General features: G+C 37.9%; 1 protein-coding gene across 4 annotated transcripts in view; it reads right to left on the reverse strand.

The window, feature by feature from the left end:
* Positions 1 to 16197, reverse strand: part of LOC136862802 (ankyrin repeat domain-containing protein 13C) — a 448136-nt gene that overhangs the window by 249118 nt on the left and 182821 nt on the right. The window contains exon 3 of one of the 4 annotated variants that reach the window (XM_067139061.2): positions 12410 to 12470. The exons of the other annotated variants lie outside the window; for them this stretch is intronic. Coding sequence (XP_066995162.1) covers positions 12410 to 12470 — 61 coding nt within the window. The remainder of the gene's footprint in view (positions 1 to 12409; positions 12471 to 16197) is intronic. 4 annotated transcript variants of the gene reach the window in all.

Consider the following 16197-nt stretch of genomic DNA (forward strand, 5'->3'; position numbering starts at 1 on the left):
GATGAAATAGGTACCAAAGCAAACTGTTTTGCCAATCAGTTTTTTCCAAAAATTCCACCATACGCAGTATGAGCCGATGGCCTCCCCAAATCAGATGAAATGAAGGTTATTTTGTTTTATGCATTCTCATGGCTCAAGTATGAAAACCCACCTTACAGTCATATTGGTCCATCTGAAAGTCTATTCTAGCTCCCTCCAAATTCATGCCTCTCAAAAGATTCATAATACTTTATAAATTTCTGCCTTCCATAACAATGAAACCCACATGGAAAATGAAGGGCTCAAAAAAATTGCACCTATTGTAACCCATCTGAAAGAAAATTTAAGAGATATTTACTATCCAGAACAGGATACAGCAGTAGTTGAAAGTCTAAAGTTTAGCGGAAGTTTGTGCTACATCCAATTCAATCCACCGAAAAGTGCCTGATTTGGCAGAAAAATCTAAACCATTTGTAAGTCTGACAGTGGATAATGTCTTGGGTTTTGTATTTATACAGAAACAAAAAACCCAGCCCAAGCAGAAGTGACTGGAATGTCAACGAGTGAGGCTATAGTCACGCAACTTATGGAACCATATTATGAAAAGGGGCACACTGTTTATGTTGATAACTGGTGTACTTCACCCTCCCTGTTCTTAAATTTGTCTCCCAAAAAATAAAAAAATGACAGTCCATGTCATTAGGAAAAATATGCCACAAGAGTTCAGTTCGGGAAAAATGGAATAAATGCCATTATCCATCAATTTTTAATATGTTACATTTTACTTTTCATAGTTTTAGCTTTCTTAAAGGGGGCCTCCCATTTTCATTAGGTCTTATTGTAATACACAAATTTTAACCTAATTACCTGAAGAAGAGAATGTGCATATTCTCGAAACATGTACTAGATATAATGTAAATGTGAAATGTAAATATAAAAGAATAAAATTTTAACACACAGTGTTGAATAGGCAGATCATCCATCTCTCTATTTACTGTGATTAAGTCAATACGGATCCAATACTGGCCATTATGGTCAAGATTATTAATAGTTAGAAGTAACAGACATGAAAGTAGCAAGAATACATGCTGGTCCAAACAGGTAGGAACAATGGCAGGGGGGTACTTGGAATGAGAAGATAAAGAATAAGTTAGGAATTAACTCGATGGATGAAGCTTGTACGCATAAACTGGCTTCGGTGTTGGGGTCACGAGGCGAATGGAGGACGATAGGCTACCTAGCAGAATAATGGACTCTGTTATGGTGGGTAAAAGAAGAAGAGGGAGACCACTTGGAGAACGTTTAACAATGTGGTTTCAACAGGATGGAGCTCCACCAGGTTAGCTCTGTCTAACAGTCTGAATCTGAATTACACACATCCAGGAAAATGGTTAGAAACAGTAAAACCTGTCCCTTGGCTCGTCAGGTCACCAGATTTAATGCCATTGAACTTCTTCCTACATAAATAAAAAAGAAAAAGAGTATCCTTGCTCTCGGCTCAACCTATCACATGTAAGACAGGCGCACCGTAGCATTCTGACTGCTCTTGCCATGCCTATGCTGCACCACAGCTCAATGCGAGTAGATTACAGCTCATGTGATAGTTTTAACATGGTTGTAATGCCCACTTTGTGTTTCACAGACATTTCATTTACACATCAGTTCATTTAGAAAGCACACTCATGGTTTCTATTATTTAACAAAATATTATGGCATACTGGCTTCCTATTTTTGTGTAGGCCGTAAGTATGAAGTATATACTTTGTGTACTGGAGGGAAAGATCATTTCAGAATGTATATAAAACTCGAGTTTGGAGTTTGCATAAATCAATATTGGTAGGGGCAAATGTTTCATCCATGATATGACTTGTAAATGTTATTATCTATCACAATCACCTTTTGTTAAAAGCTGCTACACTTCCACATGGAAATCAAGTTTTAAGAAATATTTGTAATTAACTCCTCCTCCTCCTCCTCCTCCTCCTCCTCCTCCTCCTCCTCCTATTGTAAGCTGCTTTTTTATGTATGTCTGGGGTCACCAGCTTCAGGAATCCTTGCAGACATCTACATTGATCATTTAGAACATTCTCACATCATTGGCAAGATCAATGGCATTCAACACTGGACACGCTTTGTAGATGACACCTTTGTTATTTTAGACTCCCACGTTACTAACAGCAACGCAGTACTTGGATTTCTCAACTCTATTGACCCACATATAAAATTCACCATAGAGTCAGAAAACAATAAAGCCCTTAATTACCTGGACTTAACCATTAGGCGCAACAGCAACAACACTTTATCCTTCAATATATACAGGAAACCCACCCACACCATCAATACCATCCATCAGACCTCTGTGCACCCAGACATACATAAAAAAGCAGCTTACAATAGCATGGTCCTCAGAGCATTAACTATCCCTTTATCTCGCAAGAATTACAAAAAAGAAATTAATACCATCTACAGCATTGCAGAACACAATGGTTTCAATAGAACCTTCATCAGCAGAATCATCAATAGATACAAAAGCAGACCCAAGACTACCCTAGTTAAAGATTCCGCTCCAAAAGATAAATTTTCCACATTCACTTTCAATAATAGTAGCATTTACCAAATTTCTAACATTTTCAAGAAACACAGCATCAAAATAGCTTACAGAACCTCCCACACTAACTCCAAACTCATTTTCAATCCACACACTGTCAACAAGAACAATAGCAACATCAACAACAAATATTTGAACTCCGGAGTTTACAAATTAAAGTGCCAATCCTGTAATTCCAGCTACATAGGTCAAACAGGCCGCAATTTTGTCATAAGATACGCCGAACATCGCAACGCTCTCAAATATAATCGTTTTTCAGCTATGAGCGAACACCATAAAGCATCCTGCCACAAATACACTTCGATAGATAAAGACCTGAAGATCTTGCATTATGAGCAAAAAGGCACCTTGCTCAACATTCTCGAGAGCATCCACATCGATTTAGATCAGTTTATGAACCCCACTCACAATTTAAATGAAGTCAGCGAGAAAAAGAACATTCTACTTGAAACATTCATCCCATACATTTGTCAGAATTTCCATAACACAAACAAACCCCACCTCCATCTCCCCGACTCACCACCACTCCCCCCCCCCCCTTCTCCCCACACCAACCCCCTCCCCCTCCGCTCCTTCCAACCTAGCAAATACAGCCAACCAACAATAGACTCGATCACGCGACCGAGACCGTCACTTTGAGAAGGCCACGCCATTCGAGCTTTAGAAGTCAGTGAGTAAACTAACATCCTCTTGAAACATTCATTCCTTATATTTGCCAAACAAACCCACCTCCATCTCTCCAACTCAACACCCCTCCCTTCCTCAAACCAGCCCTGCACCTCCCCTTCCCCCTCCGCTCCTTCCATCCTAGCAAACACAGCCGAACCAACAATAGACTCGATCACGCGAACGAGACCGTTTACTTTGAGAAAGCCAGGCCACTAGAGAGGACACCACCTACTGCACACTGTAAGTTTAAGCATTCTTCACAACCATTCCACACTTTTTACTTATCAACCCATGTTTCTCATACAACCTCATTTTTTTCCATTACAGATTAGAACTTCATTGACGGTTTCCACTAGATTACTACAATTTACTATGCATCTATCTTCCACCTAACACAGCTTCTCATACCATATGCGGCTCTTCCGACCCCTCTATAATAAGGCAAAACACCAGCCAACATTATGAAACAATAATGAAGAAAGGGACCGCTATATTGAGAAGATATTGAGAATGCTGCTATTTCTAAAGCCTTAAATTTCATGGTGTTTTTTCTCCTTATCACAGGCTTTTCGCCTGCAGGTTAATTCAGGCTTGGTTTCCCTCAAAATGTTTGCTCCCGCTCTCCTCCTGACCAGTTTGATGAGATGGATTTCCACTAAGATGATTTTGACAGCGATTTCAAACTGTTTTGTGATTTTTATAAACAACCTCACCATGTGCTACTATCATTCATTTCCATCTACATCATTTGTTTTCTCATTCCCTTGTTTCTTAGGTTAACGCAGTTTTTAGTATCTATTATTATTTCAAATTAACACCTGTTTCACTGAATTTTGTCACAATAAGTTGTTTTTTGCTCTGCATATTGATGTAAATATTGTATATTTGTGCTAATTTTGTTTCCGTATAGGCTCTCTTTTGTTTGTTTTTTCATTTGCGCTTTCATTATGTTTTTTAGCATTTTTTCAACTCATATTATGTAAATTATTCCAACCCCCCTAATTTTTTTCACTGAAGATGGCTCAAACGAGCCGAAACATGTCTGATCTTGTTTACTCCGTCTAATGACGGAATATATGATGTATTGATTTGGAGGCTAGAAGTCAGTCAGTCAGTCATCACTGATCGCCATTTAAGGCTGTTGCCCAGGTAGCAGACCCTTTTACAGTAATTGTTTGCATAGTCCTTTCTTAAATTATTTGGAAGAACTTGGAAATTTACTGAACATTTCCCTTGGTACATCATTCAAATAAATAATTCCTCTTCCTGTAAATGAATCTTTGCCCCTATTTGTCTCTTGAATTTCAACTTTAACTTCACCTAATCTAACGCTTTGAGTTCTATTTTCTAGAAATTTGGCCACCCATTCAACTACACATCTGTGTAGTCCAATAGCCCTCATTTTTGTCAGCCGTCTCACTTATCTACCCTACCAAAAGCCTGGAATGGTCAACAGCGATAAAGTCCATTTGACCTCCAGCATCCAATATACAGGATCTCTCACGTAAACCCAGACCGACCAGCGGCGTTTTTTCTCTCCGAGACCTGAGCAGCAGTGCGGGACGTGCGCACATAGTTTTTTGACCTTGCAATCAGCTTGCACGTGTTTGACCTAGCAGTTGACAGTCTGAATCTCAGCTGTTAACATCGTGAGACAGTTATTTTTGTATGTAAAAGTTATCTTAAGTACGAGTCGGCTCGACAGGATGCATTTATTCTGCAATCCTGGTGAAATGCCACACTGACGAGCACAGATTCACGTAACTGCCTGATTTGAAAATGTGAAACCATGGAAAACCATCTTCAGGGCTGCCGGTAGTGGGGTTCGAACCCACTATCTCCCGAATGCAAGCTCACAGCTGCGTACCCCTAACCACACGGCCAACTCTCCCAGTGATAGAAGAAAAAGTACCCTCAGAAGCCCTGCAGAGTATTTGCTGCACACAAGGAATGCAAGGACACAAAATGTACCTGTGTGGCTTGTCTAGTTCCTCTGCACAAGGGCAGCTGCTTCACATGATACCACACAAAAAGCAAGTTCAAGAACAGTGGACAAGGGAATTCGGACTGATAGAAAGATGTGTTGCCTGTGTTCGAACACAGTTGTATACCTCACATTTAATGTAAAGCGCCATTTCAAGACTAATCACTCAAATGTTTGTTCCATGCCAAATGGAGAAAGAAGAGGGTTTGTGTCACAAAATATAGAACATTACACCAAAAGAAACTAGTTCTTTTGTATCATCTTTCTGGCCAAGGAATACTATCAGTTCATCTGTTTCCATCTGTCTCACTGCACAGTGCAGCATGCATGAGAAATTGTTTTCTAAATGTAGAGTTTGAGATATGTTCCATGATTCAACACATTACAACAATTTATTCAATTATAAGAAGACCAATTTTGACTCCATGGAGTCATTATCAGTTCTTAATGAAAATTAAATTAAGGGGAAACTGATAACAATCATCATAATGAAAAATCCATGCACCTATAGGTGGTTGCTTAGAAATACATCATTGAGTTGATAGATACACTCGAATCTGCCCTAACGGACACCCTTATTCAGCAGACACCTCCCTATATGGACAATTATCCTCGGAACCGATTTTATTTTACATAAGACAAATGTTAAATTGGCCTCATTTTAGCGGACACCTCGAACTCCGGACAGCGGACATCGTAATTTGTCCCGTCCACTTGACGTAAGCGGACACTTCACACGTTGCCAGACGCTTTATTACGCCGGACCACATGTTATCCTTTCTTTTAAAACCATTCTTCAGACATAAGGAAATACCTTTTGAATGTTTGTACTATTTCGCGAGCAAGGGGAGAGGAGGTACATCGGAAAGCAGTTCTACCTAGTGGTGTACAGACCTATTCCAAGAATTCTAATTGCCCAGAAATGCTGCCAGAGAATGCTGACTCACAACTTACCTGGGGATTTTCTTCCCTTCTTGCATCATTCTATTCATAACTCGCATTGTCGCTGATAAGGTCGAGCTCAGGTAGTCAACTTGAGAAGGAAAAGACAGTACAGGCACTAATTAGTGAGACAGAAATACCGTAGCATTTCATTTGTCTGTTAACCATGAATAACAATGGATTACTTCACGAAGCTGTAATGTTTGTAAATGATGTAAAATCACTTACAATAACTCTCCATAAAATACTAACACAGAAATTACTTAGAATAATAAAAATAAAGATATGTATGCTGTATGCTTATATTTAAGGTGGATGTTCTTTGCCATTAAAATGTTCGATTTTCACAAACTTGTTTTAGCGGACACCTCTCGTAACGGACATTTTTCCTCGGAACCGACGGTGTCCGCAGAAGGGAGGATTGACTGTATTACCTAGAAATGTAACACACACTTGGCAAGGAGAACTTGGAGCTTAGAAAGTTCCCAATTCTGGCTCTAACAGTCTTGTGTTCATAGAACACAGAACACTGGAATTACATGTACTGGATTGAAAATATATACAAAACACAATAAGGACACTTATAATGGTGCGGAAAACTTGGCTCTTTAAGAGCATTCTTGGATTTGACAGTCCTGTTTCTGTCTGAAAAAGATTGGATGAAATACACTCAATGAAGCAAAATGTATAGACATAGATCTAGTCTAAACTGTCGCGCGTTCATGTACATGGAACACTTGAGAACACTTGTATTGTTTGATAACACACTCGTTCAAATGAAAACACTTATAACCATATGAAATATTGGCATTACAAGAACGTTTATGGGTTTGACTGCCCTGCTTCCCCTGACTAAACTAGTGAAATAAATATACATTGAATGTTAAAGATAAACTACTTGGTATTTAAAGTTCTGGTTTCTGGTTTCAAAAATTGTCATTTGTTCGTGGAACACAGAATAGAACTGCTGGTCCTGCTTCAGTCTACTGGAAACTAATGTATTAACGCATTTGAAATTAATTGATTGAAAGTTTATACACCAATGCGAAACACTTGGCGCTTTAATATTCTTGGATCTGAGTAAAATATCATTGTATGTTTACACAACTTGGCATAGACTTGTCGAGCAGTCTTGTCACAATCAAGCAGAATCAACTTCAATCAATTAATCAATCAATCAATTAATTTCAACTGCGTTAATGCATTAGTTTCCAGTGGACAGAAGCAGGACCAGCAGTTCTATTCTGCGTTCCAGGAACACATGACAATTTTTGAAACCAGAAACCAGAACTTTAAATACCAAGTAGTTTATCTTTAACATTCAATGTATATTTATTTCACTAGTTTAGTCAGGGGAAGCAGGACAGTCAAACCCATAAACGTTCTTGTAACGCCAATATTTCATATGGTTATAAGTGTTTTCATTTGAACGAGTGTGTTATCAAACAATACAAGTGTTCCGTGTACATGAACGCGCGACAGTTTAGACTAGATCTATGTCTTTATACATTTTGCTTCATTGTGTGTATTTCATCCAATCTTTTTCAGACAGAAACAGGACTGTCAAACCCAAGAATGCTCTTAGAGAACCAAGTTTTCCACACCATTATAAGTGTCCTTATTGTGTTTTGTATATATTTTCAATCCAGTACATGTAATTCCAGTGTTCCATGTTCTATGAACACATGACTGTTAGAGCCAGAACTCGGAACTTTCTAAGCTCCAAGTTCTCCTTGCCAAGTGTATGTTACATTTCTAGGTAATATCTATCAACTCAATGATGTATTTCCAAGCAACCACCTATAGGTGCATGGATTTTTCATTATGATGATTGTTATCAGTTTCCCCTTAATTTAATTTTCACCAAGAACTGATGATGACTCCGTGGAGTCGAAACTGGTCTTCTTATAATTGAATAAATTGTTGTAATGTGTTGAATGGTGGAACATCCCTCAAACTCTACATTTGGTTAAACGTCAACATGGAAATGAATGTTTTCTGACAGTGAGTTCTTGAAATAAACTTCCTTATTGGTGTCCGACACATTATTTGAAAACTTCCCTAATAATCAAATAATTAACAGAATGAAAGGAATGCCAGCCAGCTAAACTGCTGCCAGGGATAGAATAATAAAAATGAGTGAAGAAGTCTCAGAGTAATTGAAAGCTAATTTGGATTAACTCCAAGATGTATGCAGTAATATTTTGATGAATACATGGATGTGACCTTACAAGCAAGGACAGCTGTTTTTTCTGATTTCCTTGCAGAAATGTGATGAGGTAGAAATTAGTTAAATTGTTGAGCATACGAACTATGACAACATGGAAAGATAATTAAGCTAATGAAGGAAGTGAAGTCCATTGGCAACAGTAGTATTTTTGATTTTTTGTGAAAATGAAAATCCACAGCCTGTTTCCAGTCATTTGACCTGGTCAGGAATGGAATGAATGAAGCCCCCCTCTAGCGGCGAGGATAAGAATTGTGCTGGCTGCCGAAGCCTGTTGCACTCCTCTGGGGCAATGATTAATGACTGACAGATGAAATGAAATGAAATGATATTGGAGAGTGTTATTGGAATGAAAGACGACAGGGAAAACCGGAGTATCCGGAGAAAAACCTGTCCCACCTTGACTTTGTCCAGCACAAATCACACATGGAGTGAACCCAGCGGTGAGAGGCCGGTGCGCTGCCGCCTGATACAGGGAGGCTTATTTTGATTTTTATATCTAATAATATTTATCTTTTTACAATTTGTTTTGCGTCGCACCGACACATATCTTATGATGACGATGGGATAGGAAAGGCCTAGGAGTGGGCAGGAAACTGCCGTGGCCTTAAATGAGATACAGTCCCGACATTTGCCTGGTGTGAAAATAGGAAACCGTGGAAAACATTCTTCAGGGCTGCCTACAGTCGGGCTCGAATCCACTATCTCCCGGACGCAAGCTCACAGCTGCGTGCCCCTAACCGCGTAGCCAACTCGCCTGGTAATAATATTAATAACGAAGTGTGTTATGATGGGAGCTTATTACTGATTTATTTGCAAGTAATAATAGGTATTTTCAAAACTTACATATTCAAAAATGTATTTTTTTTTTTTAGTATTTGCAAAATACGACCACACAGCATGCAATAAACTGTATTTACAAGATATATGTCTAATAAATAAATGAATGAATGAATAAATAAATAAATAAATAAATAAATAAATATAAATAAATAAATAACATATTATGAAACATAATTTGGAATTTGGAAAGGAAGCCGCGATGGGGGGGAGGGTGTGTTGTAGGTTGTACCCATTCCTTTAAGGGAAATAACATGTGGCACAGTCAACAGTTGAGAATAATAAACCAGACTGAAAATGGCACACTAGTTGGAAAAGGTTCGCCATCCCTGACCTACAGAGTCTTTCCCATTCTTTACCACCTTTAAAGGTACACATCTATTTTCACATTCCTCAACAACTGCTCTAAACCCATACCATAGGCGGTTTACCTTTATAATTATAATTTGTCGATCATAATATTACGGTTTAACCCCCCCCCCCCCTACATTTTTTATCATCCGCATGGTATTACGTAACAGTCCTACATTTACAAACATTCTTTCTATTGCATAAATTCTTAACTAAAACAAAAACAACTTTGTGATCACTTACACCATCCATCAATTCAGTTTCTCTATAGAACTCATCTGGTTTTATCAGCACCATGTCAAACTTTTCCCACTAATTGGTTCCGTCACTTTCTGATTCAGCTGTCCTTGCTAGATTAACTTTTTACCATTTGCTGATCAAGCTTTTTGTCATTCGCATTACCTTCCCAACTGACATTTGGTGAATTGAGGTCACCTACTATAATGCTTCTTTCTGTGTAATTCGATGATGATGATGATGATGATGATGTTTGTTGTTTTAAGGGGCCCAACTTCGAAGGTCATCGGCCCCTCTGTGTAATTCCCTACATACCTGATTATCAAAAAAAATCCTTCTCAGCATCAGCACCACCTCAAAAACATCAAGTTGCCTACTATCTTTAGATATGAGCCTTATACCTAGGCATTTTCATAGCTTACAAATTATTCATTCACCAGTATGAATACTCCCCGCTCCTACCATTCCAACCCCGTCTGTATGACGAACACTCCAGTTCTGTGAGAAGACTTTTGCATCCATAATTTCACTTCTCAGCTTTGATTCAACTCCTTTAACAACCCTTTAACAACATCTGGTAAATATATATCTATTAAATTACTTAATTCAATTCCTTTCTGTACAATACTTCAAAGAAGGTAGCAGTTGTGGCCTTATTTAAGGTATTGGTATGAAAATGGGAAACCACAGAATACTATCTCAGGGCTACCAATGGTGGGATTCAATCCCACAATCTCCCACAATAAATTAATGTAAGCTCACAGCAGTATGACCCTAACCGCACGGCCAACTCGCTCGGTACTCCAAGAATACAATTCCAGGTGAACCATGAGAGGGACTATGTTACATCTCAATTTCTTACACTTCCCTTCTGTGCAGTGTACTGATATTTTCTTTTTCTTTTCTATATTCCATATTAAATATAAACTATACACTTACAATTTTTTTACTTTTTTAAAATGTAGAATTTCAACTTTAATTAACAAAGGTCAAAAGCACTGCCTGAGCAGAGCTATGGCAGGTGTTGAACTCACTAAGGTCTACTTTTGTTTAAACAAAGTTAAATAATACATTTCAAAAAATATATTACTTTCAAATTATATTCACAAGAGTTAATGGAAGTAATGGAAAGGAAGTAACATCTGAGGTGAAAACAGGGTTGATAGCACATACAGGCTTTTCGTTACTGCCTATACCAAAGGTGGATCAATACGGTATTATTATTTTATATCTGAACAATAGTTCCATCAGTATTTGTATCTGGCAAGTTGCTCCTTCCCATATGACTCCTTACAAGTCTGTTCCTAATATGTTTTCCTACCTGAGCTTTTATCACTCATCAGTTAATACCTGTAGATGAACAATGAGAATGAATCCACAGCTCACAATAGTTCATCAAAAAACAGTGATTCAAGAGGCTACATCCTACATACTCCAAGATTCCTTTGAATGAGAAGCTTGCCTGAATAGCATGAAAAAAAGATCCCACAGAGAAAAATTAGTTATGTTTAGTGTATTTGCATACAACACACAGGAGGCCAATATGACTGATCCATCACAGAACTTTACTACAGTGGAACATCTGAAATGAAACTATGCACTATGCCATTTTAGTATAAAATGGCCAGATTACAACTGTATACGAGAAACAAATGAAACACATGATGATAAATTCTTTAATGAAGACAAAATCATATTAAGTCTTTTACAAAACATTGAATGCTGAATTTTACTGTTCAGTTTTATCCGAGTACTGACCAGAAAATGTACTATTAATTCAGACCACTTAAATTCAAACAGAGCAATTATTCTTCAACGATAAGAATATCTTCAATGACAATTACTTTCATGAAAGTAATAAACATTGGAACATAAGCAATTGAATATTTGGTGTCCCAGTCATATTTATCACACAAATACTGCTAGCATAAAAAATGATAATACTAACAACATAAACGCAGTTTCCATTTCTGCTAATCACTGATCACAATTAAAAAAACCAAACATTATAACTATATTATGACTTAAAACCTGTAGAAGAAAAAACTAACTGAAATCTAGCTGCCATAATCCAGATGATCATAATTACATCTGCAGCTAATCAACATTCACAAAGTATAACATGAGCTCATAAGGGCTACATTACTACACTGCTGCCCCAGAGAACAAAATCAACCTATCTTCATACAAACAGTGTATTCAGGTATTAACATCAATAATTATTTCATACAACGCTCTCTCTCATGACAATCAAAGTAACTTGAAATATAATGCATCATATAATTTCTTCAACTGTACAAACATTCTGTAGTCACATATTCCAGAGAGAAGCATTAGCAAGGCATGCAGCATGAATAATCGAAGTGACAAGATTTAACGGTCTCTTCTTCACTGTTTGCAATAATGTTAATAAAACATGCCATGTCTCTAGATATGTCCACGTATATGAACATAAAATCCTACTTCTGCACTAACACCTCAAATCAGAGTCAAGATAGCAATCGAAAGATATTAAGCTGAGCAGCGTGTCATTTTCGGGAAGGAGATATGAAAGTATGGGCAGCAGACATACCTCCAGAAAAACGCCTTTCCCAGCCTGTCAGTAGTAGCAAATTGCCCAGTCTCTCTTCCACCTGCAGTTTGAAAAGTATTACTTTAAATTACAAATTCTACAAACTAACAAATAAGACTTAGTTTTAGTTACAAATCTGTGCACTATCTGTCAAAAGAAGTGCCAAGAAGTGGGACAGTTTACATGAAGATTATGTTCATGAATAATTATAGCACAATTCCTCCATATTTCCAAATATGTGTTAGATTTTTCATGCGCCCTCCTTCACAGTAATCTTATATAAGAAAGAATGATTAATTAGTTAGTTTTATTCAGTTGAGATAATACTGTTCTTTAAAAACTTTGATGATTTTTCAGTTAAAGTACATTAATTCCACAAGAAATGATATATCACTGAATTTGCCTAGTTTCCTTCCCAATGATTTGACATATTTTATCAATTTTGTAGTGCAAGGGTGGAAAAACAAAATCCAAAATTCAGAGAAATGGTTAGACAGACGAAGATTTTTCAATGGGGCAACAGCACTACTCAAAATAACCATCAAGAATCCAATTAAGAAGCATTGTCACTTGGGAGTCGCTTTCACAGAAAACAAGTCAAGGCCTTATGTCTAGATAAGAAGCTAAATATTAACTGCTAACAGTTTTCACAGCATAAGAAATAAATTATAACTTTCAACCTGATGAATATATTCTTACTGGAACTTGGAAAATAAGTAGCTTTCCAAGACTAATTCATTCCATAAAATCAAATATTATCAACAAAACTTATTTTTACCCATGTACAATACATGGAAAAATACTGGTTAAAATATTACAGAAGTTGAAGAAAAATTTATCTGCACTTGGAAACTAATTTGGCAAATCAATTCCGATTTATTATCGGACAATATTTTCCCTACATTACAGAGTGCTAAGGAACAAAGTATATGTTTAACATAAATGCAAATACATTCTAAAAACCTATCAAGTCATTGCTAATAACATGAATTTATATTTTTAGGCACGACTTTAAGGGATGGTCACCGAGCTCCTCAACTCTGTGATACCACCCATTATGAAACGGTTCCCAAGTTCAAACTTGTGGCAAAAAATGTTTGATCAAGGCAGGAACAGTACCTTTGGCACCAGCCATCAGCCAAGTTTTAAACAGAACATACTGAAGTATGCTTGTGTATATTTTCAACTTAAAACTGGTCCAAAATGACAGAAAGGAACGTAGCAGAAAACAGTCTGTGATATAATTTGTCTGTATATTACATGAACCGAACTGTATAACTGCAAATTAGGCGATCAGATGTCTTGTATTATGTATCAGAAATTTAATTCAAATGACGTAACTAGAAGTCCTTAAAGATACAGTAGAGTCTCGTTAATCCGAACTAATTGGGACCGGAGTCTGATCAGATTGCGAAATTTTTGGATTAACCGGAAAATATTTTCTAATAATAATGTTATTGTTTTTACGTCCCACCAACTACTTTTACGGTTTCCGGAGACGCGTAGGTGCCGGGATTTTCTCCCGCAGGAGTCCTTTTACGTGCCAATAAATCTACTTACACGAGGCTGACGTATTTAATCACCTTCAAATACCTTCAAATACCACCGGACCAAGCCAGGATCGAACCTGCCAGAACAGAGTGACAACGAAGAAGACCACAACGAAGTACTAGTGTCACTTTCAGATGCCGCGGATGCCTTAGAACTTGCTGTACACTACGTCGAGCAACACTCCGCTGCTATGCCCACTGATGTGATGTTTATGAGACGCTGGTTTAACACTGCATCTTCTAGCAGGTTCCAATCACTATGGCAAAAGAAACTAACAGGCTTTTTAAATATAAACGACCAGTGATTGATGCTTTATGATGTGTAATTATGTTTACATTAAGTTATTCTAGTAAAATATGACTTATAAAATGCAAGTAAATCTTCATTCTATAAGATGTTCTTTCATTTCAACAAGGAATTTTTAAAAAAATTGCAATATTTTAGTTCGGATTAACCAGACTTTTGGATTAAAGGGGTTCAGATTAACGGGACTCTAGTGTAATTGTTGTTCCAGATGTTGGGACTTTTTTAAAGAGAAGGAAACCATACTCTCGGTGCCGACTTAGTTATTGTAACTTAAAACCTTCTCAGTCTGTCAAAAACACTAGTTAAAAGACATAACACTGTAACATACCTGTATGAGGATGTATGCTAGGTTTTTGTTTTTTGTTGTTTTTTTTTGTTTATTTTTTTGCTAGGGGCTTTACGTCGCACCGACACAGATAGGTCTTATGGCGACGATGGGACAGGAAAGGCCTAGGAGTTGGAAGGAAGCGGCCGTGGCCTTAATTAAAGTACAGCCCCAGCATTTGCCTGGTGTGAAAATGGGAAACCACGGAAAACCATTTTCAGGGCTGCCGATAGTGGGATTCGAACCTACTATCTCCCGGATGCAAGCTCACAGCCGCGTGCCTCTACGCGCACGGCCAACTCGCCCGGTGAGGATGTATGTAATGATGTTCAGAACTGATATGGTGGTATTATATCATGATTTTTATTACATTTGTAATAATTCTGTAGCTATTCTGGATCCTTGAGGTCAGCTGTATAGAGAGTCAGATGAATACAATTATTTTATTTCTGATATGTCTTTACAGGTATGTTATAGTGTTATATATGTTTTAACTAGTATTTTTGACAGATTAAAAAATTTTAAGTTACATTCCAGCAAATAAGAAACAATTATAGTATTGTTGGTAAAAAGTGCCGTGACCTACGCGAAAAGTGTAACAGTGTATTCGGATAAGTCTTGTGGTGATTAGAAGAAGATTCACGTACTGGAAAAACTGTTGGTAAGTGTGAAATGTTCTCTTAAGTGTCTCACTTGGTGTGGCAGTGAAAGTCTCGGGCTGCTGGCAGTAGGGCGGCCGCATCGTGATGGGGAAGGCAGAGTTGTCAGACTTCCGATCGCTGGGCGGCCACTGTGGTGCCTAACTCTCTCATTAATTGGAGACATTGAATTGAACCCTGGACCCCAGCATTGTACAGTGTGTGAAAGCAGTGGGCGTCGTAACCAACTATTTGTGAACTGTAACAGTTCTCCATCAAGTAGTCTCAGGACATGTGCACAAATTTCTACATCAGAATACAGGAAATTAAAGAAGGGGGGAAGAACGTGGACTTGCTGGTAATGCAAAATGCCGCCACTAACGAACTCTTTCTTTTCCAATGCCAGTGACATTACCAGTGACTCTGTAAATAGCTACAACTGTAAATATGTAAATAATAACCTAACTCTCTTTGCGTTTAACGCACACAGCATTTTATGTCCACGTAGAAAAGAATATACTCTCGCTTCGCTCTCAAGCCTAGATCCCTCTATTGTGTGTATCAGTGAAACGTGGCTTTCAGACACAATGACTCAGAAGTGCTGTCAGATTCTTTTGTCTTGTTCCGTAAGGACCAGACCCTAACCACAGGAGGCAGAGTACTTATTGCTGCAAAACCAGAGTGTAATCCAACTAGACGTCCCGAGTTGGAGACAACAGCTGAAGCCGTGTGGGTGGAAAATACGTGCGGTAATAATAAATTCCTAATCGGATCAGTGTATCGTACACCGAAGTCCTCGCAAACAATGAACGATGCATTGCTCTCCTCTCTGGGGCGTGTTCAACAAGTGCAGAATAATTATGGCGCAATTTATATTGGCGGTGACTTCAATCTAGAAATTACTTGGTCTAGAAATGCCGCCCCAGTACCAAACAATCCTCTTGCAAATAGTTTTCTCTCCACCTTCT

The sequence above is a fragment of the Anabrus simplex genome, chromosome 2 (genome assembly GCF_040414725.1).
Source record: "Anabrus simplex isolate iqAnaSimp1 chromosome 2, ASM4041472v1, whole genome shotgun sequence".
Taxonomy (NCBI): Eukaryota; Metazoa; Arthropoda; class Insecta; order Orthoptera; family Tettigoniidae; genus Anabrus; species Anabrus simplex.